This window comes from Leptodactylus fuscus, chromosome 3 (genome assembly GCF_031893055.1).
Source record: "Leptodactylus fuscus isolate aLepFus1 chromosome 3, aLepFus1.hap2, whole genome shotgun sequence".
In the NCBI taxonomy this organism is placed as follows: domain Eukaryota; kingdom Metazoa; phylum Chordata; class Amphibia; order Anura; family Leptodactylidae; genus Leptodactylus; species Leptodactylus fuscus.
This window is the reverse complement of record NC_134267.1, coordinates 58,805,222-58,824,450: the sequence shown is the minus strand read 5'-3', so window position 1 is coordinate 58,824,450 and position 19,229 is coordinate 58,805,222. Positions and strand designations below refer to the sequence as shown.

Here is a 19,229-nt window from a genome sequence, read left to right as displayed (position 1 = left end):
CCAGCTCCTCCATCTGATCCGGGAAGAGATTCCACAAGTGACAATAGCTGAGCAGGACAATTCCAATCTACTCAATTTTCTACCAAGATAACCCATTGCCAACACAAGAGTGTCATCAAGTAGAGACATGCCTGTAACATGAAAAAACTCCATCAATCTCTCTCTGCCACCTCCTCCTCAATCACATAGTCATGGATTTGCAAGAAGGGATCTCTACCATGCCTTTTGTACACACACTCCTCAGGAACAGTATTCTGATTGCGTCAGCACTGGAATTACCCTGGAGGCCTGACTGTCCTCCTCCAATTGCCTCCCAGAGGAACATAGAGGAGACAACATTCCTCCCTCCAACAGCCTATACACCTGGACAGCAGTGTTTGTGAGTAGCCCCTCCCGAATATGTTGATGCCCTGCCACATCGCCATTATATTTATTCCCTATGTGGCTCTCTTTAATTTGTCTGGCCTGTAGACCATCCTTCCTCACTATCCAAATATTCCCTCTCTCCTATGTAGCAGAACTGGTTCCTAATAATGCGTCTTTTCTTAGATTGTAACAAGATGGGTTCTTCTGTACATCTTTCTGAGGGAGCGTCAATCAACCATCCCACTATCTGGCAACTCTACTCCCCTCATCACTTTCACATCCTCCTACAGATTTCGTGTCTATATATACTGTAGGACAAGTCAGCATACCCTATCTATCATATACATTGAGTTGGTATCCTTCCCAGATGGACTTTCCCCCTTTTGTATTTTTTAGATATTAGGAAAGGAACTTGCAAATAAAATATTTTCTTTCTCTTTTTCTCCCCTCCTACTTGTTTTCTGCCGTCAATCCCTATCTTTATTAATTTGCTATCCCCTCCATGAGGGTCGTTTTGCTATTTCCCCTGTCCTGGTTCAGGTAATCCTTTATGCCACTGGCAACCGTCTCTTTGAGACCTTTGCCTTCCTTTTGTACTGTTAGATTTTGTTATACTTATGAAAATTATATAAAAATGTATTAAAAAATGCATAAATATTTTTATAGTCCGTATTTTTCGGACTATAAGATGCACTTTTTTCCCCCAAAATTTGGGGGGGGGGAGAAGGGTGCGTCTTATAGTCCGAATGTGGCCGCAATACAGACCCGGCATCCGCTGTAATAGAAAGGCGGATGCCGGGGAGGGTTAGATGCCGGCACATGTGCCGGGGCCTGAGACATTGCTACGCTCCTGCCCTGCAGGAAGCCAGCAGCGGCAGGAGCGATGCTGCTATTCCGGGGGGAAGGGGGGGGGGGACGGAGGAGCGGAATACATTATTCCTGAATGAATGGGCCTAAACAGGAGAGTATCTCCAGCCACGGATGCCATGGCTGACTCAGCTGTGGAATCTGCATCAAGATAGGTCATGTCGCTTCTTGTTTCCATTACTACCTAGCGGGAAAAAAAAGCAAGCAGCTCCCATTGAAGTAATTTTTGCAGGCGGATTTTAAGGTGGATTCCGTGTTAAAATCCGCCTGAAAAAAACTCTGTGTGAACATACCCTAAATCTCTCCATGTGTATTGCCACAATTTGCAGATTACTCAGCTACTGATACTTCTTTATCTTCTTTTTTCTACGGACCCATCCACACAACCAAGGGGGGTGCTGATGCTTCGTTCCATCCCAATAATTATAGAGCAGGTCCTATCCTGCTCAATGAAATCAGATTGGAAAGGAACAGATCCACCATAGAAATAACTGCAGCACAGTAAGCACTCTGCCTTTCTTTAAAAATTCAGCACCCAGTAGGCTTGCATACTTGGTTGTGTGTGTGAGGCTTACTTCTGATTTTCTATATCTAAATGCCACATAATTACATTTTTTGCCCGAGTACATTGAATAAAATTTGCAAATATGTCAATTATTTTGAATGCCTCCATGTTCCATATTTAATGAAAAATATTTCAACAATATGACTTCACTTTATGCATACTGGCGCATTGCTGTCACTATGAGTGCAAATGATCACATCTCATGCACGCTTCTTAGTTTAACTGGAATTAACAATATGGTTTGCAGAATCATTACTTTTTCTACATGTAATAATATATAAAATATTGTATATACAGTTGTAATAATCAGTACCTTGTAAAGTATCATCACTTCAGGATCTTCTTTTCCCATAATATCTATACCCATACTTGAGGAAAGTTGAGCCATAAAATGATCATGACTCCTGTTACTTCTAGAGGCCTGAGATTTGCTATCTTCCAACTGGGCCATGTGGGTTCTGCATAAAGAGAGACATGTATATTGTTCTTATAATAATATAACACAACTTGTAGCGATATGTTAAGTGTAATTTACCTTTCAATTAAACATGTGTATAATAGTATACCTAGCCCAAAACCAGTATAAATGAGAACCTCACATGAAGTTGCCACAAATCTTGGTTACTTCAGTTGTGAAAATTTGGACATGCTGAACACCTATCTGTCAGTCAAATGACGGAGGCCGCCTCAGAATCTGGTCCAAAAAACAGCTAGCCACGACTGGATGCCGATGCAGTGCATACAGTGCACCGGCATACAGTTGCGGCATTCCGCTCCAGATTAGGCCCAAATGAATGGGCCTAGTCGGGAGGGAGTGCCGCGAGGCGGACATCCGGCGGCTCAATCAGTCGAGGAATCCACCTGAAGAAAGAGCATGTCACTTCTTCCTGCTCGCGGAAAAAGGAAATGACTGGCTCCCATTGATTTCAATGGGAGGCGGCTTTTGAGCCGCATTCTTACGCGGATTCCGCGTCAAAGTTCAGCCCAAAAAACCCCGTCTGAACCTGGCCTAATAATACATCAGAAAAATCTGACATGTATTTTTGTTGCAGAACCTGTGATAGATATCCAAGTCTGGAGTCTCTGCCTTGGTTACTGAAGCGAGTGGGCAGACAGATTAGCCAACAGCAAGATATGGAAGGTGCTTCTTTATTTAGTTTACTCCAAAAAGAAGCATCCACCATTGACTCCTTTTCAATACAATGGGACTTGAGGTTCCGCTCATACGTTGGAATTTGTTGATGATTTTGTGGGTAAATTTTAGCCCAAATTCATCTGGATATTCTGCCCTGATTTAGACTCATTGTTTTCAACAAGAGGCAGATATCAGAGCAGGACATTGGAAAAATAAGCATCCTACTGAATCTTGCCATGGATTCCCGAGCTGATTCGGCAGTGGAGTTTGCAGCTCAAGACTCCGCACTGTTTATGTCCATCCATCTGGGACTAATCAACAACAGAAAGATGCGAAGGAATGCCGACGTTCTGGATCAGCACTGCACCACAGAGAACCAGGATCGGAAAATCAATCCAAGGCAGATGTCTGCCTCAAATTCTTCTTCATTTTCCACAGTGTGAACATACTCTAATGTGGCCACCTTTTGACATTGGTTCCAAGATGGAAAAAGCAACAAAATCCTTGCCAGAAGATCCTCTGTGTGAACATTCCCTAAGGCCAGGGCCTCATGTGACGTAAACACCTCTAACGAATCCCATCCACACATTATGGTAAAACATGCGCAGTGGACAGACTGCAATTTCCAAAACCGTTGCGGTTTTGGAAAGCACAGCATGTCAATTATACCTAGGAAATGTTGGCAGTTTCCTTATAGATATAGTGGAAGCAGAAAGTCTGCAGAGGAAACTTCTGTGGACTTTCTGTGAAAAGTGCTGCAGGAAAAAACGCTATTTCCTTCTGGATCTCGAGCTGATCAGACACGAGTGGGCACTTTTTATTATGTTAAGCCTCCCTAGGGGTTACAAAATGAACAGGAACACCCCTTTATCTATTATTCTCACATTTCTGTAGTTATTAGAGGTAACTGCTTACTTTAACTTGAATTCCACTTCTTGTAGTCTTTCTTTGAGTCCTCGGTTTTCCTGAGCGATTCCCTGCATTGCCAGATCTGCTCTAGTTTTTGAGTTCGCTAATAGACCTGACTCTTCCTCTGTCTCCTGTAACCTTGCTCTTAGAGAGGTGATCAAAGAAGATTGTCGTGCATTGTTTTCCTTGTAGTTTTCCACTTCAGCCTTTAGTTCTTGCAGACATACTTCCTTGAAGGAAAGCTTAGACCGAATATCCAGCAGCTAAATAAATACATACATACATTTACAAAAACCATTTAGAAAGATATTCCATCAGTGAGAACCCTGCAGAACGAATACCACAATGTCCAGTAGGCAGAAACTTAGAGGGAGTGCACATGTAGTGATAAGTCAGTTTACATGTAGTGATAATTGTTACATATTGAAGGATTATAAGATAATTGCTACGTCTACTTGGGGACAATGTGTACCAAGTGTATATACTCTTATTGTTAATCCTTCATTGTTAGTGTATCTCTAGTATCTAGGAGGAAAATTAACCACTAGCATTTATTTGAAATGACATGAATGACATGTAAAGGGAACCTGTCAGGTGGTTTTCCACCATAAACTGGTCCCAGCATGTGCAGAACTAAGGAATTACCTTTCCTTTGGTGCCCCCCAATAAGCTTTTTGCTGTTGAGAAGTCAAGTTCTAAACTTTTAAAATCTGAGGGTAAGTTCACACGGCGGAAAACTTCCGCCGTGTGACTTTTCCGCGTGGCTAGCCGCAACAGGATGCCGATGCAGTGCATCCCAATGATTAGGATTGAATGAATAGGCCTAAGTAGGAGTGTGTCTGGAGCCGTGGACGCGGCAGACTCAGCTGCGGAATCCGCGGGAAGATAAGGCATGTCGCTTCTCTTTTCCACTAGCTGAAAAAAAATCGCTAGTGGGAAAAAAAAGCGAGTGACAGATGTTTTTATAGGCGGATTTTGAGGCGGATTGGTATATGCAAATTCACCTTAACTAGTCACAGGGGCGGGGAGTAGCTTCATCTAGACTTGTAGTCATCACATTAAGTCATACCCTGTAAGGAGTGATTGACATGTCCTTTACTGTCTGATACCCCCTACCTACCTGCTGTCCTCACACAGTATGGTTTAGTGCAGTGACTGCATGACTGGATGAAGCTTCTCACACCTGTGACACAACTCAAGAGATTCATGCTGTATATTGCAGGGCCTCTTACCATAACTCCCTTAATTCCATCCTTACTCCATTTTTACCCTTTTGCTTTACCCTTTGTCTTCTGTTTATGTTCATACCCGATACCTTATTCATAGCATTGTTTGACGGCTGCTTATAGATTTTGTACTTTTCATAAAATCTTTAATAAAAATTATAGTTAAAAAAAATATGACTGCTTTATTCTCAGGAAGTGACATTGTGCCCATAAATCACATAGCAATGCAGCAGCTCAGTTCCTTTTAAATGATTGTAAGGGTAAGTCAACACGTGGTTTTTTGGTCGGGTTTTTGAGGCCGTATCTGCCTCAAAACCCTGACCAAAAAGACGGCTCCCATTGAAATCAAGATGCTCATTCTTCAGGCCGAGGTGCCTCACGATTCAACCTGAAGACAGACCCTCCTCCGGACTAGGCTCATTCATTGGGCCTAATCCGGAGCAGAGTGTGCAGCTGGATGTCGGTGCAGTGCACCGGCTTTCAGTCGCGGCTACCCAGTTTTGGATCGGAATCTGTAGCGGCCTATGCCTCAGGTTCCGATCCAAAAAAAAACGCGTGACCTTACCCTAAGGGTTGTCACTTTCGAGAAGATGAAAGCAACCATGTTTTCTAATTTTTAATAATCCCTTTACTTCAAAGCACTAATCTGCTTTTTTTGGACGGACACAAAGTCCTGCATGTCCGACTTTGGTCTCTATCCAAAAGAGTAGATTCACGGCGGAGAGGTTGAAAACGGACACCTGCGGATTGCTTTACAAAGCCATTGAAGTGAATGGGTTTTTTAATGGACCGCTTGCTAACTGTTCCTAATCTGTTTTTCTGATATTAAGGCTGAAGCCCCATGTTGAAGAAACACAGCTTTTTTTGTTGCAGATTTTGCTGCTGTTTTTTAAGCCAAAGCCAGCAGTGGATTGAGCAGAAGGTAGAAGTATAAGAACTTCCTATATATTTCCCATTCCAGATTCTCATTTTCCAACACAATCTGCAACAAAAAAAAGCTGAGTTTCCACAACGTGGGGCCTTAGCCTAAAGTGGATTCACGACAGATGGATAGCAGGTGGACACCAGGTGCAAGTGTGAATGAAGCATTAGATCACATTTTACTTTTCATACAACTGTATTTTTTTATTTAGGGTCTTAGTTGTCCTTTAGAGAAGAACAGATCTACAGTTGAAAACAGACATTGGCCTGCAAGTTACATATTTGTTATCACTTTTACAAAAGCATATATGGATAGAAATCTTCCCACACAATCCATTAAAAGACGAAAACAGAAAGTCCTGAACAAATTTTAAAAAGAACAAAAATACTGAGTTTTTGAACAGTGCTGTTATTTATGGAAGTTGCTTTATTAAACTGACCCTCTACTGTCCCAATTTTTTGCATTTTACTAGCTGTGCAACTATTGGTGGTATTCACTAGAAGATTTATCAGCTATCTACCATGTGGGATCACTCCTTTATGGTCTGCACATTATGCTGGGACTTGTGTAAGGGTCCATAGAGTAAACACGCGCTCATTTTGGCACAATACACGTGTAAAGAATACACGTGTAAAATAAGACTCACATTGACTTCAATTACATTTTTTACACTTGTAAAAAAAACCGCACCAAAAAACGTGACGTGTGAATGGACCCTAGCTGTTCGAGAGGACGATGTCTACTTCTTTGCCCATTCCTACACTATGATGGGCATGATGTTCAGGGTGCTTCCCATTGAGGGCAGCATAACAGAGGCACTGTCTCCCTGTTTACATCTTGGGAGACAGATTTCTGCATATTCCTCCCATGTTCCCTTGCAGTGGAGCAACTATGGCTGTATAAGTCTCCACACACCTGAAAAGGTGGTCTCTCCCTAAGGATGGATTTTATCCCCATACACTATGTTACTAAGTCATTAGGTCAGTATAAGAACTGCTTATTTTCCAGGTCATAGTCCCTTTTAAACACACAAAAAAGGCAAACATAGGGCCCATGCACACAATGTAACATGGAGTTGATTCTGACACGTAAACTCGTGTCAGAATCAGCGCTTCAAAACAGAATCCCATTGACTTCAATGGGTTCCGTCTTACGCACGCTACACATTGAAATCAATGGGAGGCTTTTTAACCCATTGATTTCAATGTGTTACGCTCGTTAAACGGAACCCATTGAAGTCAATGGGATTCTGTTTTGAAGCGCTGATTCTGACACGAGTTAACGTGTCAGAATCAACGCTGTGTTACATAGTGTGCACGGGCCCATACATTTGCAGGGTCAGACTATACCGAGTAGTTCCAAAATGGTTGGAAATTTCCAAATAAGACCTGGAAAGGTGCAAAGCTGCTTCATTTTACATTTTAGTTCATTTGGGACATAAAAAATGTTCATGTAGCCTTTAATTTCATGCATAAATTCATTATATTATGAAATCACATCAGAATGTTAAGACCTATTTAGGTAATCTATTTTTTTATAATTATTTTTACTTTTCTATAATCCATACTTTATGTGCTTCTATATCATGAACATTTGGCTGTTTAAGGGCCTAAAGAAAAACTCACAAGAAGATGCAATGTTTTAGCAAATGCTGGGCAATAAATGCCTTTTTGTAGTCTGTCATTAACCCTTGCCCCTCTCCATTTATATCTAAACGGCCTGAGGCCCATTGGCAAATTGTTGAGATGCTTTCTTATCACTAGCACTAAGGGAGTTTTCTCAGTTTCACACACAGGACAAAAAGTTTTTGCTATATGTAGATGACAGAGTAAAGCTGGTCATACACCTCCAATAGACAGCTATTCCTCCCACCCCACCCATACACATGCACATTCAGCTGGTTTGTTATCTTTTCCCTTATATGTATGGACACTTTAAGATTATTGCTGATCATGTTGGTTCTTTCTTCTTACAAAGAGTATAAGCAGAGACTTCAGGGTCTGTGCTCAGCTCTGTCCTCTCTGCCGTAGACTGCATGAGGCTACCTATACACTTTAGATTTTGGATGGCTGTCACGTGGTCATCCAATTGATAATGGGATCTTTTGCATGAACAATTCCATCTTCAAACTGCCCAATTAGGGGCAAATTAGTCGTCATGAAAAAAAAGTATAAAGGATATTCGGCCAAAAGCAGCTGATCATGTCAAATGCATGCCAATATGTGCCTGAAAATACTCAACATGGTCGATCTATTTTAGTCTGCCATTGGCCACTGCGACTGACTGTTCACTGCATCTATATGGCAGACTGCCTATTTAGGGTGACAAATATCTAATATGTTGCCACCTTAAGCCATGCTCACAAAGTCGGAATCTGCCATGCATGTTTAAGAAATTCTGCAGCAGAAATGTCACGTGGAAACTGTTTTCTGTCATTGACCTGCGGATCCTTATGTGGATTTCCCCATAATAATACTGAACATGCTATTGATTTTTAAATCCAGAATACATTTATTATTTCACCCTTTTTTCCAATGCATGTGAATGGATTCTAAAATACCGCATTGAGTTGCATTGTCTGCTGAATGTTAGTGGATTCTTTTAGAATTTAGGTAGCAATCCACACCTAAATATTAGCAGAAAGCTGGATGTTTGATCATGGCCTAATGAATTTGAATGTCCGGACAGCTGTTTGTGTGACTACTGCAGAGACTAGTCTGTGACAGCCACGCAGTGAAACAGGATCATTCAACAGGAAATAGGAAGAAGAGACTCTCACAGTGTGAAGATCACACATATACACTACTGTATACAGTATATACTTAAAATGTTTTTTTGACTATCTGTGAAAATGCTGTCTGCTGTGATCAATGAAGAGCGCTGTCTAAGGCAAAGTGCTTGTCTCATTAATGGATCACTTCTGGATAACAGTCCCATGAGATTATATATATATATATATATATATATATATACACCCTTTTCATAAATGTGTCATACAATAAAAATAATTAAAACATGCATCTACTACCTCCGCCAAACATAGAGTCCTATGAAAAAGTTTGGGCACCCCTATTAATCTTAATCATTTTTAGTTCTAAATATTTTGGTGTTTGCAGCAGCCATTTCAGTTTGATATATCTAATAACTGATGGACACAGTAATATTTCAGGATTGAAATGAGGTTTATTGTACTAACAGAAAATGTGCAATATGCATTAAACCAAAATTTGACCGGTGTAAAAGTATGGGCACCTCAACAGAAAAGTAACATTAATATTTAGTAGATCCTCCTTTTGCAAAGATAAAAGCCTTTAGTCGCTTCCTGTAGCTTTTAATCAGTTCCTGGATCCTGAATGAAGGTATTTTGGACCATTCCTCTTTACAAAACAATTCAAGTTCAGTTAAGTTTGATGGTCACCGAGCATGGACAGCCCGCTTCAAATCATCCCACAGATGTTCAATGATATTCAGGTCTGGGGACTGGGATGGCCATTCCAGAACATTGTAATTGTTCCTCTGCATGAATGCCTGAGTCGATTTAGAGCGGTGTTTTGGATCATTGTCTTGCTGAAATATCCATCCCCGGCGTAACTTCAACTTCGTCACTGATTCTTGAACATTATTCTCAAGAATCTGCTGATACTGAGTGGAATCCATGCGACCCTCAACTTTAACAAGATTCGCGGTGCCGGCATTGGCCACACAGCCCCAAAGCATGATGGAACCTCCACCAAATTTTACAGTGGGTAGCAAGTGTTTTTCTTGGAATGCTGTTTTTTTGAACACCATACATAACGCCTTTTTGTATGACCAAACAACTCAATCTTTGTTTCATCAGTCCACAGGACCTTCTTCCAAAATTAAGCTGGCTTGTCCAAATGTGCTTTTGGATACCTCAGGCGACTCTGTTTGTGGCGTGCTTGCAGAAACGGCTTCTTTCTCATCATTCTCCCATACAGCTTCTCTTTGTGCAAAGTGCGCTGTATAGTTGACCGATGCACAGTGACACCATCTGCAGCAAGATGATGCTGCAGCTCTTTGGAGGTGGTCTGTGGATTGTCCTTGACTGTTCTCACCATTCTTCTTCTCTGCCTTTCTGATATTTTTCTTGGCCTGCCACTTCTGGGCTTAACAAGAACTGTCCCTGTGGTCTTCCATTTCCTTACTATGTTTCTCACAGTGGAAACTGACAGGTTAAATCTCTGAGACAACTTTTTGTATCCTTCCCCTGAACAACTATATTGAACAATCTTTGTTTTCAGATCATTTGAGAGCGGGATGTCCATGCTCAGCGCCCATCAAACTTAGCTGAACTTAAATTGTTTTGTAAAGAGGAATGGTCCAAAATACCTTCATCCAGGATCCAGGAACTGATTAAAAGCTGCAGGAAGCGACTAGAGGCTGTTATCTCTGAAAAAGGAGGATCTACTAAATATTAATGTCTCTTTTCTGTTGAGGTGCCCATACTTTTGCACCGGTCAAATTTTGGTTTAATGCATATTGCACATTTTCTGTTAGTACAATAAACCTCATTTCAATCCTGAAATATTACTGTGTCCATCAGTTATTAGATATGTCAAACTGAAATGGCTGTTGCAAACACCAAAATATTTAGAACTAAAAATGATTAAGATTAATAGGGGTGCCCAAACTTTTTCATAGGACTGTGTTGTTGTAGACTCCCTTTAATACGGAAACATTTACCTCTGATTGCGCAGTCTCATATTTTACATGGAGGGCAGCCAATTCACTTTGAGAAGTTTCAGCAACCATCCTATAGTGACTCATTTGCTCTCGAGTGATAGGCACATCCATATATTGGGGGTCATAGTAGGCAGACTGACAAAGAAAAAAAAACTGTTAATGTAATGTACTTGTTTAGGTTTTCTTAGCCACTTATTTGACATACTTAGGATTAATGCACCTTTTCATGACAATGAACACCTATGGCTAAAATTTAAAAAAAATATATATATATATATATATATATATATATATATATATACTCGAATATAAGCTGACTTCTTCAGCACAGTTTTTATGCTGAAAAAGCCCCCCTCAGCTTGTACTCGAGTCAGGCAGCACAGGACTGCAAGGACCTGCAGAAATTAAGTGAAGGGGGAGTGTCCTTCAGTTGTTGTTAATAGTAATGGTATAGGACACTCCCCCCTTCACTTCATTTAAGCAGGTCCTTGCAGTCCTGAGCCCGGGAGGCGGCAGGTTCCTACTCCAGTGTCTGCATCGGAGAGGAAGAGGAGAGTGAAGTGAAGGTAAAGTGAAAGTAAAACACACAGTTACCTGCTGGTGTTACTATTCCTATTAATATCAGGCATTTGGGGTTATTAATTTAGTTTTAGCAACTCCATGTGCCTCACATTAATAGCAGTTAACCCCATCATGTCCCTCACATTAACCTCTGTGTGCCCCATATAAGGGTTACTAATATGTGAGACATATGGCTGTAATAGTAAAGTGCCTTAATAATGTTTAATGTAATAATTATTACCTCCATATCTCTCACATATCAGTAACCCTTATGTGAGGCACACAGGGGGTTAATGTGAAGGACAGGATGGGGTTAACTGCTATTAACCTGAGGCACATGGAGTTACTGTAATACACATGACCAGACTTTTTATCTGCAATGGTGGATAAAATTATGAACTATTATATTTCAATGGGCCCGTACACATAGATGCTGTCACTGTTGTGGCTGTGTGTCCGGGTATCTATTTTAATTTTTGAAATATTCCTGTAGCTGCTGCATTCCCCCACCCCAGGCTTATATTCGAGTCAATAAGTTTTCCCAGTTTTTTTGTGGCACAATTAGGGGCCTCGGCTTATATTCGGGTCGGCTTATACTTGAGTATATATGGTTTATAGTGGGGAAATTAGCTCGGTAGAAGCAATGGTGTGGACCCAAATAGTCAAGATAGGGACACAAAACGTGCAGCAAACTGGTTTATTTAGAAAAAAAACCAGGAAAATAAATAAACCTTGACTTCAGGCACAAAATAAACAAAACAAAATACAGCCTTAACTTCAGGCAAAAACAAAATAAAAACCTGTTCGTCTGAGCCACTAGCTAAACAGAACAGATAACCTAACTATACATGCAGCTTAGGGCTCGTTCACATCTGCGCCCGGTCTCCGTTCATACAGGTTTCCGCTTCCTGCACAAAACTGAGCAGGAGACGGAAATCTGCAGGACTCTTTCATACCCATTCATTTGAATGGGTTTGAAAGATGTCCGGCCATGAGCGCCGGTGAGCGTTTTATACTGTCCGCCGCAAAACCGTTTTTTTTAAACCGGACACAGAGTCGGACATGCAGTACTCTGTGTCCGGTTTTTAAAAAATGGTTTCGCGGCAGAGAGCATAAAACGCTCATCGGTCTGACAGGTTTGCGTCTTCTGCATGCAGAAGACGGAAACCTGAAAACGGAGTCCGGGTGCTAGTGTGAACCCAGCGTTACTTCCAGCCACACAAACAAACAAACCAGGAGCAATACTATCTCATCGGACTCAGGGTTACAGGACAGAACCATCCACCTCCTTTCACCTCATGGAACTGCACTTCAGTACAAGAGCGGCAGCCTTTTCTGGCCCAGTAATGAGCCAAAGATCTACACCTGTGCTGAGACCTACTCCAAATCCGCCCTGGACCACACATATGTCAGATACCCTGGGGCTAATATATCTGGACTCCAACACTCTTCCTGTCGCCTTCTCATATATATATATGTTATATATATATATATATATATATATACACACACTACTCAAAAAAATAAAGGGAACACTCAAATAACACATCCTAGGTTTGAAGGGATTAAATATTCTCATTGAATACTTTGTTCTGTACAAAGTTGAATGTGATGACAACAAAATCACACAAAAATCATCAATGGAAATCAACTTTATTAACCAAAGAAGGCCTGGATTTGGAGTCCCCCCAAAAAAATTAAAGTGGAAAAACACACTACAGGCTGATGTAATGTCCTTAAAACATGTCATACTATGATGGATATGTCTCTTCCTTAGGTCAATCTCCTCCCTCTATGCCTGTGTATAGTTTGTATGTATGAGGTCTTTTTCGGTCATCGCATCTTTATCCACCTTTATGGGATTTTGATCTGTCTTTTTATACATTGGGTACTTTCAGTATTAGGGTACTTCTTGTACCCCAACTGCTATGTATTGAAGTCATTATCTATTACCACTATCTATTACTACTACATGGCTTCTGTGTACTACTTTCTTTTATGATTTGTAAGATCAGTCTGCACTTGCAGTTTCGTTGTACCTTGTATTTATGTCATCACACTGGTTTGTATATACTCAGATTTTTGGTCAATCTGGCTGCATTCCAGATACTTTCTGGTGACACATTTATATACTTTCATACAATTTTTATATTTACTCCCATATGTCGTTTTGATCAACTTTTGGCTAGCTGTTGGAATCTTTGGTCCACAGGGGTATATATTTGTGTACATACAGTCCTATGAAAAAGTTTGGGCACCCCTATTAATCTTAATCATTTTTAGTTCTAAATATTTTGGTATTTGCTACAGCCATTTCAGTTTGATATATCTAATAACTGATGGACACAGTAATATTTCAGGATTGAAATGAGGTTTATTGTACTAACAGAAAATGTGCAATATGCATTAAACCAAAATTTGACCGGTGCAAAAGTATGGGCACCTCAACAGAAAAGTGACATTAATATTTAGTAGATCCTCCTTTTGCAAAGATAACAGCCTCTAGTCGCTTCCTGTAGCTTTTAATCAGTTCCTGGATCCTGGATAAAGGTATTTTGGACAAACAATTCGCGTTCAGTTCAGTTTGATGATCGCCGAGCATGGACAGCCCGCTTCAAATCATCCCACAGATGTTCAATGATATTCAGGTCTGGGGACTGGGATGGCCATTCCAGAACATTGTCATTGTTCCTCTGCATGAATGCCTGAGTTGATTTGGAGCAGTGTTTTGGATCATTGTCTTGCTGAAATATCCATCCCCGGTGTAACTTCAACTTCGTCACTGATTCTTGAACATTATTCTCAAGAATCCGCTGATACTGAGTGGAATCCATGCGACCCTCAACTTTACCAAGATTCCCGGTGCCGGCATTGGCTACACAGCCCCAAAGCATGATGGAACATCCACCAAATTTTACAGTGGGTAGCAAGTGTTTTTCTTGGAATGCTGTTTCTTTTTGGACGCCATGCATAACGCCTTTTTGTATGACCAAACAACTCAATCTTTGTTTCCAAAATGAAGTTGGCTTCTCCAAATGTGCTTTTGCATACCTCAGGCAACTCTATTTGTGGCGTACGTGCAGAAACGGCTTCTTTCTCATCACTCTCCCTGACAGCTTCTCCTTGTGCAAAGTGTGCTGTATTGTTACCGATGCACAGTGACACCATCTGCAGCAAGATGATGCTGCAGCTCTTTGGAGGTGGTCTGTGGATTGTCCTTGACTGTTCTCACCATTCTTCTTCTCTGCCTTTCTGATATTTTTCTTGGCCTGCCACTTCTGGACTTAACAAGAACTGTCCCTGTGGTCTTCCATTTCCTTACTATGTTCCTCACAGTCGAAACTGACAGGTTAAATCTCTGAGACAACTTTTTGTATCCTTCCCCTGAACAACTATGTTGAACAATCTTTGTTTTCAGATCATTTGAGAGCGGGCTGTCCATGTTCGGCGACCATCAAACTTAACTGAACTTGAATTGTTTTGTAGAAAGAAATGGTCCAAAATACCTTCATCCAGGATCCAGGAACTGATTAAAAGCTACAGGAAGCAACTAGAGGCTGTTATCTTTGCAAAAGGAGGATGTACTAAATATTAATGTCACTTTTCTGTTGAGGTGCCCATACTTTTGCACCGGTCATATTTTGGTTTAATGCATATTGCACATTTTCTGTTAGTACAATAAACCTCATTTCAATCCTGAAATATTACTGTGTCCATCAGTTATTAGATATATCAAACTGAAATGGCTGCTGCAAACACCAAAATATTTAGAACTAAAAATGATTAAGATTAATAGGGGTGCCCAAACTTTTTCATAGGACTGTATATAGGGAGACCATTCATCTTTTACCGTGCATAAACACCTTATTTATATACTTACCTATCATTTTATTTACCTCCAGTACACTCGGATCTTCCCCCTTGTCTGATGGTATTTTGACTTTTATCACTATCCTTATGTATATTCATTAATAAAAGTTTGTAATTTGTGATATTTATTTGGATTTTGAGTATTCTTTTCCGTCTTTTTTGTGTGTTGATCTTTATATGGATTTAGGAATACATTTGTTTACTTGTCTCATACAGAGGGAACTCTACTATATGGTTATTATGTTTATTGTTCCCTTGATGCCATGTATTGTTATTGTATCTCTGGTGAGCACATGGCAAAGAAATGCCACTCCACACCATTATTGACCCACTGCCAAACCGGTCATGCTGAAGGATGTTTCAGGCAATAGATCGCTCTCCACGGCGTCTCCAGACTCACAGAACAGCATAGGTAATACCATTACCTATGAGGGGGGCATTATTATTGTAATAGTGTCCCCCCCAATTGATAACACTACCTATATTGGTGGGAGAATATTATGTGTATGGGGTTTGTGCTAATAGGCAATATTATAGTACTAGGGCCCCCCGTCAGGTAATAGTGTTGCTTATGTTGAGGGAGACTATTATCTGTGGGTGGACACTATTAAGGCACTATTACAGTAATAACCTGGATAACCTAGAATCGGCCCTGGATAAGTCAAGTCATTTTTAAGTATATTTCATGAACCCCCCAAAACACTTGAATTAAACAATAAATTCTTTTCTGATAATGAATTGCATTCCATCTATCTATGTACTTTGCATAAGTGAAAAAAATAATAATTTCATAGTTTTCATAAATGTGTTAAGTTGTGTTCACACGTTCTTCTTTGACAAAGTCTTAACACAAGTATTTTTCACACAATGAAAAAGTATGCCTTTCTGCACAAACAAGAACTCCTGTATAATTTTAAAATCTATCTCCAGTGTTAGAATTGTATCATTTTAGTCCTTTTACCCATTGTTCAAAGTTTTTATGCATATTTCTAATTTATCACATGCCCTGTGAAGTCATAAATTATTAAAACTCTCAAAATGCAGGAAGAATTCCTAACTTCTGCTGCGACCACATCTACATATCATTGAAACGTAATGAAATATTTCAAGTGCGAAGTGTAGAGCGATCTCCAATCTTCGTTTCTTTAAGAGCTGGAGGGTTTTTGCTCATAGTATTGACCTTTATTAATCACACTTTGTTGACTCTATTCTTATGCTTAGAGTTCTCGTTCTGTTCGATTCATCATTCAAGGTGTTTACACAGCATCAGCAATGGTCTCCAAGGGAGCTTCTTTATTTTCACAACAAAACTACCCAGTAAGAGAGATAAAAGGAGTAATTCTAATGGTAGTGATAATAGTAGTAACATCAAGCTGATAGAAGCACATAGTCTAAGGCAGGCGTCCTCAAACTTTTCAAACTGTGGACCAGTTCACTGTCCCTCAAACCATTGGAGGGCCGAAATATAGTTTAAAAAAAATTAAAAGTCAATTTATTTTATTTTTCTGGCTTGGATTTTCAAAACTCATACAAAAATTTGTCTACATTAGTGTGGATAGGCCGTGCAAATTTTTGTGCATATACATGTCGATTTTCTGCATGTAAATCCTGTGTGCATGTACCTATATTCTTTCCACAATGTACAGGATAATGCAGGAATGGATTCCTGCAATGTAATGTACAGTATATGCTCAGGCAATCCCCCACTCAAAGCCATCTATGATTATGACATCCACAATCCAGCACCAGAAGCTGGATCAGTAAAAAAAACACTTGGATCCCAAATGTTTAACCCTTTCTGTAATGGCATTAAAAACAAAGTTAGAGGGTTCCCCTTTAATTACATGGTCACTGTTTCATGATGATGTGACACTTTATTACACAGCCCAGCCCTAGACAGGAAACTGAGCAATGTAAAAAGCACTGCCTATCCAGGAAACAAGTACTGCCTGGTGGGGAGAAGGGTCCCAGACTGCAGAGCTCGATGGGATTGAACTGTGGTAGTAGACTGCTGCCTTATACCGTTGTGCTGTGTCGCACTAGAAGTATACTTATATTCACAGTGGAAAGAATATGCAAATATGTCTCCCAAGATGTAAACAGGGAGACAGTGCCTCTGTTTGCTGCCCTCTATAGCAAGCAACCCTGAACAACATGCCCGACTTCCCAGAAGCCTTTGCTGCATGATGCGAGGTTATAACCAAATCAGTTTCTCAGCTACGGATGGCACCGTTTCTGTCTCGTTGGACGTCATCAGCGCAGCACAGAGAGAACTGATTTGGTTTAAGTGAGAGGCTGTGAGACCAGATTGTGGGGATAACGTCACTCCTTAGGGAGAGACCACCTTCTCAGGTGTGTGGAGACTTATACAGCCATAGTTGCTCCACTGCAAAGGAACATGGGAAGAATATGCAAATCTGTCCCCCAAGATGTAAACAGGGAGACAGTGCCTCTGTTATACTGCCCTCTATAGCAAGCAACCCTGAACAATATGCCCGACTTCCCAGAAGCCTTTGCTGCATGATGCGAGGTTATAACCAAATCAGTTTCTCAGCTACGGACGGCACCGTTTCTGTCTCTTTGGAAGTCATCAGCGCAGCATAGAGAGAACTGATTTGGTTTAAGTGAGAGGCTGAGAGACCAGATTATGGGGATAACGTCCATCCTTAGTGTCATTCACAGTGTCAGTGAGCAGAAGGACTTACTGTGACACTCATAACTTTACAACCAGTGCCTCTAAAGATGCAGCAGAAAGTTGTATATCCAACCTCAGTGGACCGCAGCTGTTACCCACCATAAGAAAGATCACAGTCACACAAGTGGGCAGCGCCAACAAGCTACATCATCTAGTGCAGAGGACTGATTGGAGGAGGCTGTCCATTGCCCAATTGCCTGCAATCATCCTTTAACATGTGATGAGACGTCATCCTGCCATGGGAGCCTCAGCCATAAAGTTATTGAGTTTTAATTACTTATCCTTTGATATCCATGGAGATAAGCCAACACCAAAAGAAGTCTGGCAACAAATTTTTCCATTCTCCATGGTGAAAGATTGTACACACCCAGCCAAAGCAAGTATGGACATGAACTCAAAAGGAATAACTATTGAAGGTGTATGTAATCTCTGGTCTGTTATCTCTGAAAGCTGATTCTATCATACATCTCCAACAAAGAACAGAAGCAACAATGGTGTACTATTACTCATAGGTTGCAAGAAAAAATGGCCACCTGTCTTGGGGCTTGTTTGGTTTTGAGTTTGAAGATCACAGCTTCTGCTGCTCCATGACTACATACTACATAAAGCATGCGCCTAGTCTGATCCTGTACACATTTATCACACTTCTCGCTTTCCATTCTGTTTATATATTTCTGGGCACTATATGGGAACCTGAGGCTAGTCTAGATCAGTATTATTCACATGCAGCATGGTGAACCCAATCTCAATAATGAATGTAGTGGCCCCATGTGTTTTGGCCCCTTGCATTGCAACTTTGTGGTGTGGTGGTGCTATCCCATGGCAGCAATGATGTATCCAAGGCCACCCACTCTGCTATGCCCATGAACATATTAGGCCCTGCCTAAAGATGATCCTGAGAGGATTCTTTACAATAGCATAATATTGTGTTGTATTATAAAGTATAAGGGTGAATTCACACTGAGTAAACGCTAGCTTATTCTGAACGTAAAACACGTTCAGAATAAGCGGCGTCTAAAGCAGCTCCATTCATTTCTATGGGAGCGGGGATACGAGCGCTCCCCATAGAAATGAATGGGCTGCTTCTTTCACTCCGAGCAGTCCCATTGAAGTGAATGGGGAGTGCCGGCGTATACGGCAAGCTCTGCTCATGCGGGAGCGCACACGCCGGCACTCCCCATTCACTTCAATGGGACTGCTCGGAGTGAAAGAAGCAGCCCATTCATTTCTATGGGGAGCGCTCGTATCCCCGCTCCCATAGAAATGAATGGAGCTGCTTTAGACGCCGCTTATTCTGAACGTGTTTTACGTTCAGAATAAGCTAGCGTTTACTCAGTGTGAATGCACCCTAAGAGAAGAAAACCAGGGTGAACGCCACTAGTGAGCTGAAATAAAGGTAAAAATGGATC

General features: G+C 40.9%; 1 protein-coding gene across 1 annotated transcript in view; it reads right to left on the bottom strand.

Annotated features, from left to right (window-relative positions):
- CCDC170 (coiled-coil domain containing 170) overlaps positions 1–19,229 on the bottom strand; it is a 59,707-nt gene that overhangs the window by 26,625 nt on the left and 13,853 nt on the right. Inside the window, exons 4-6 of the mRNA XM_075267652.1 lie at positions 10,695–10,829; positions 3,849–4,105; positions 2,112–2,256 (exon numbers count right to left, since the gene is read on the bottom strand). Coding sequence (XP_075123753.1) covers positions 2,112–2,256; positions 3,849–4,105; positions 10,695–10,829 — 537 coding nt within the window. The remainder of the gene's footprint in view (positions 1–2,111; positions 2,257–3,848; positions 4,106–10,694; positions 10,830–19,229) is intronic.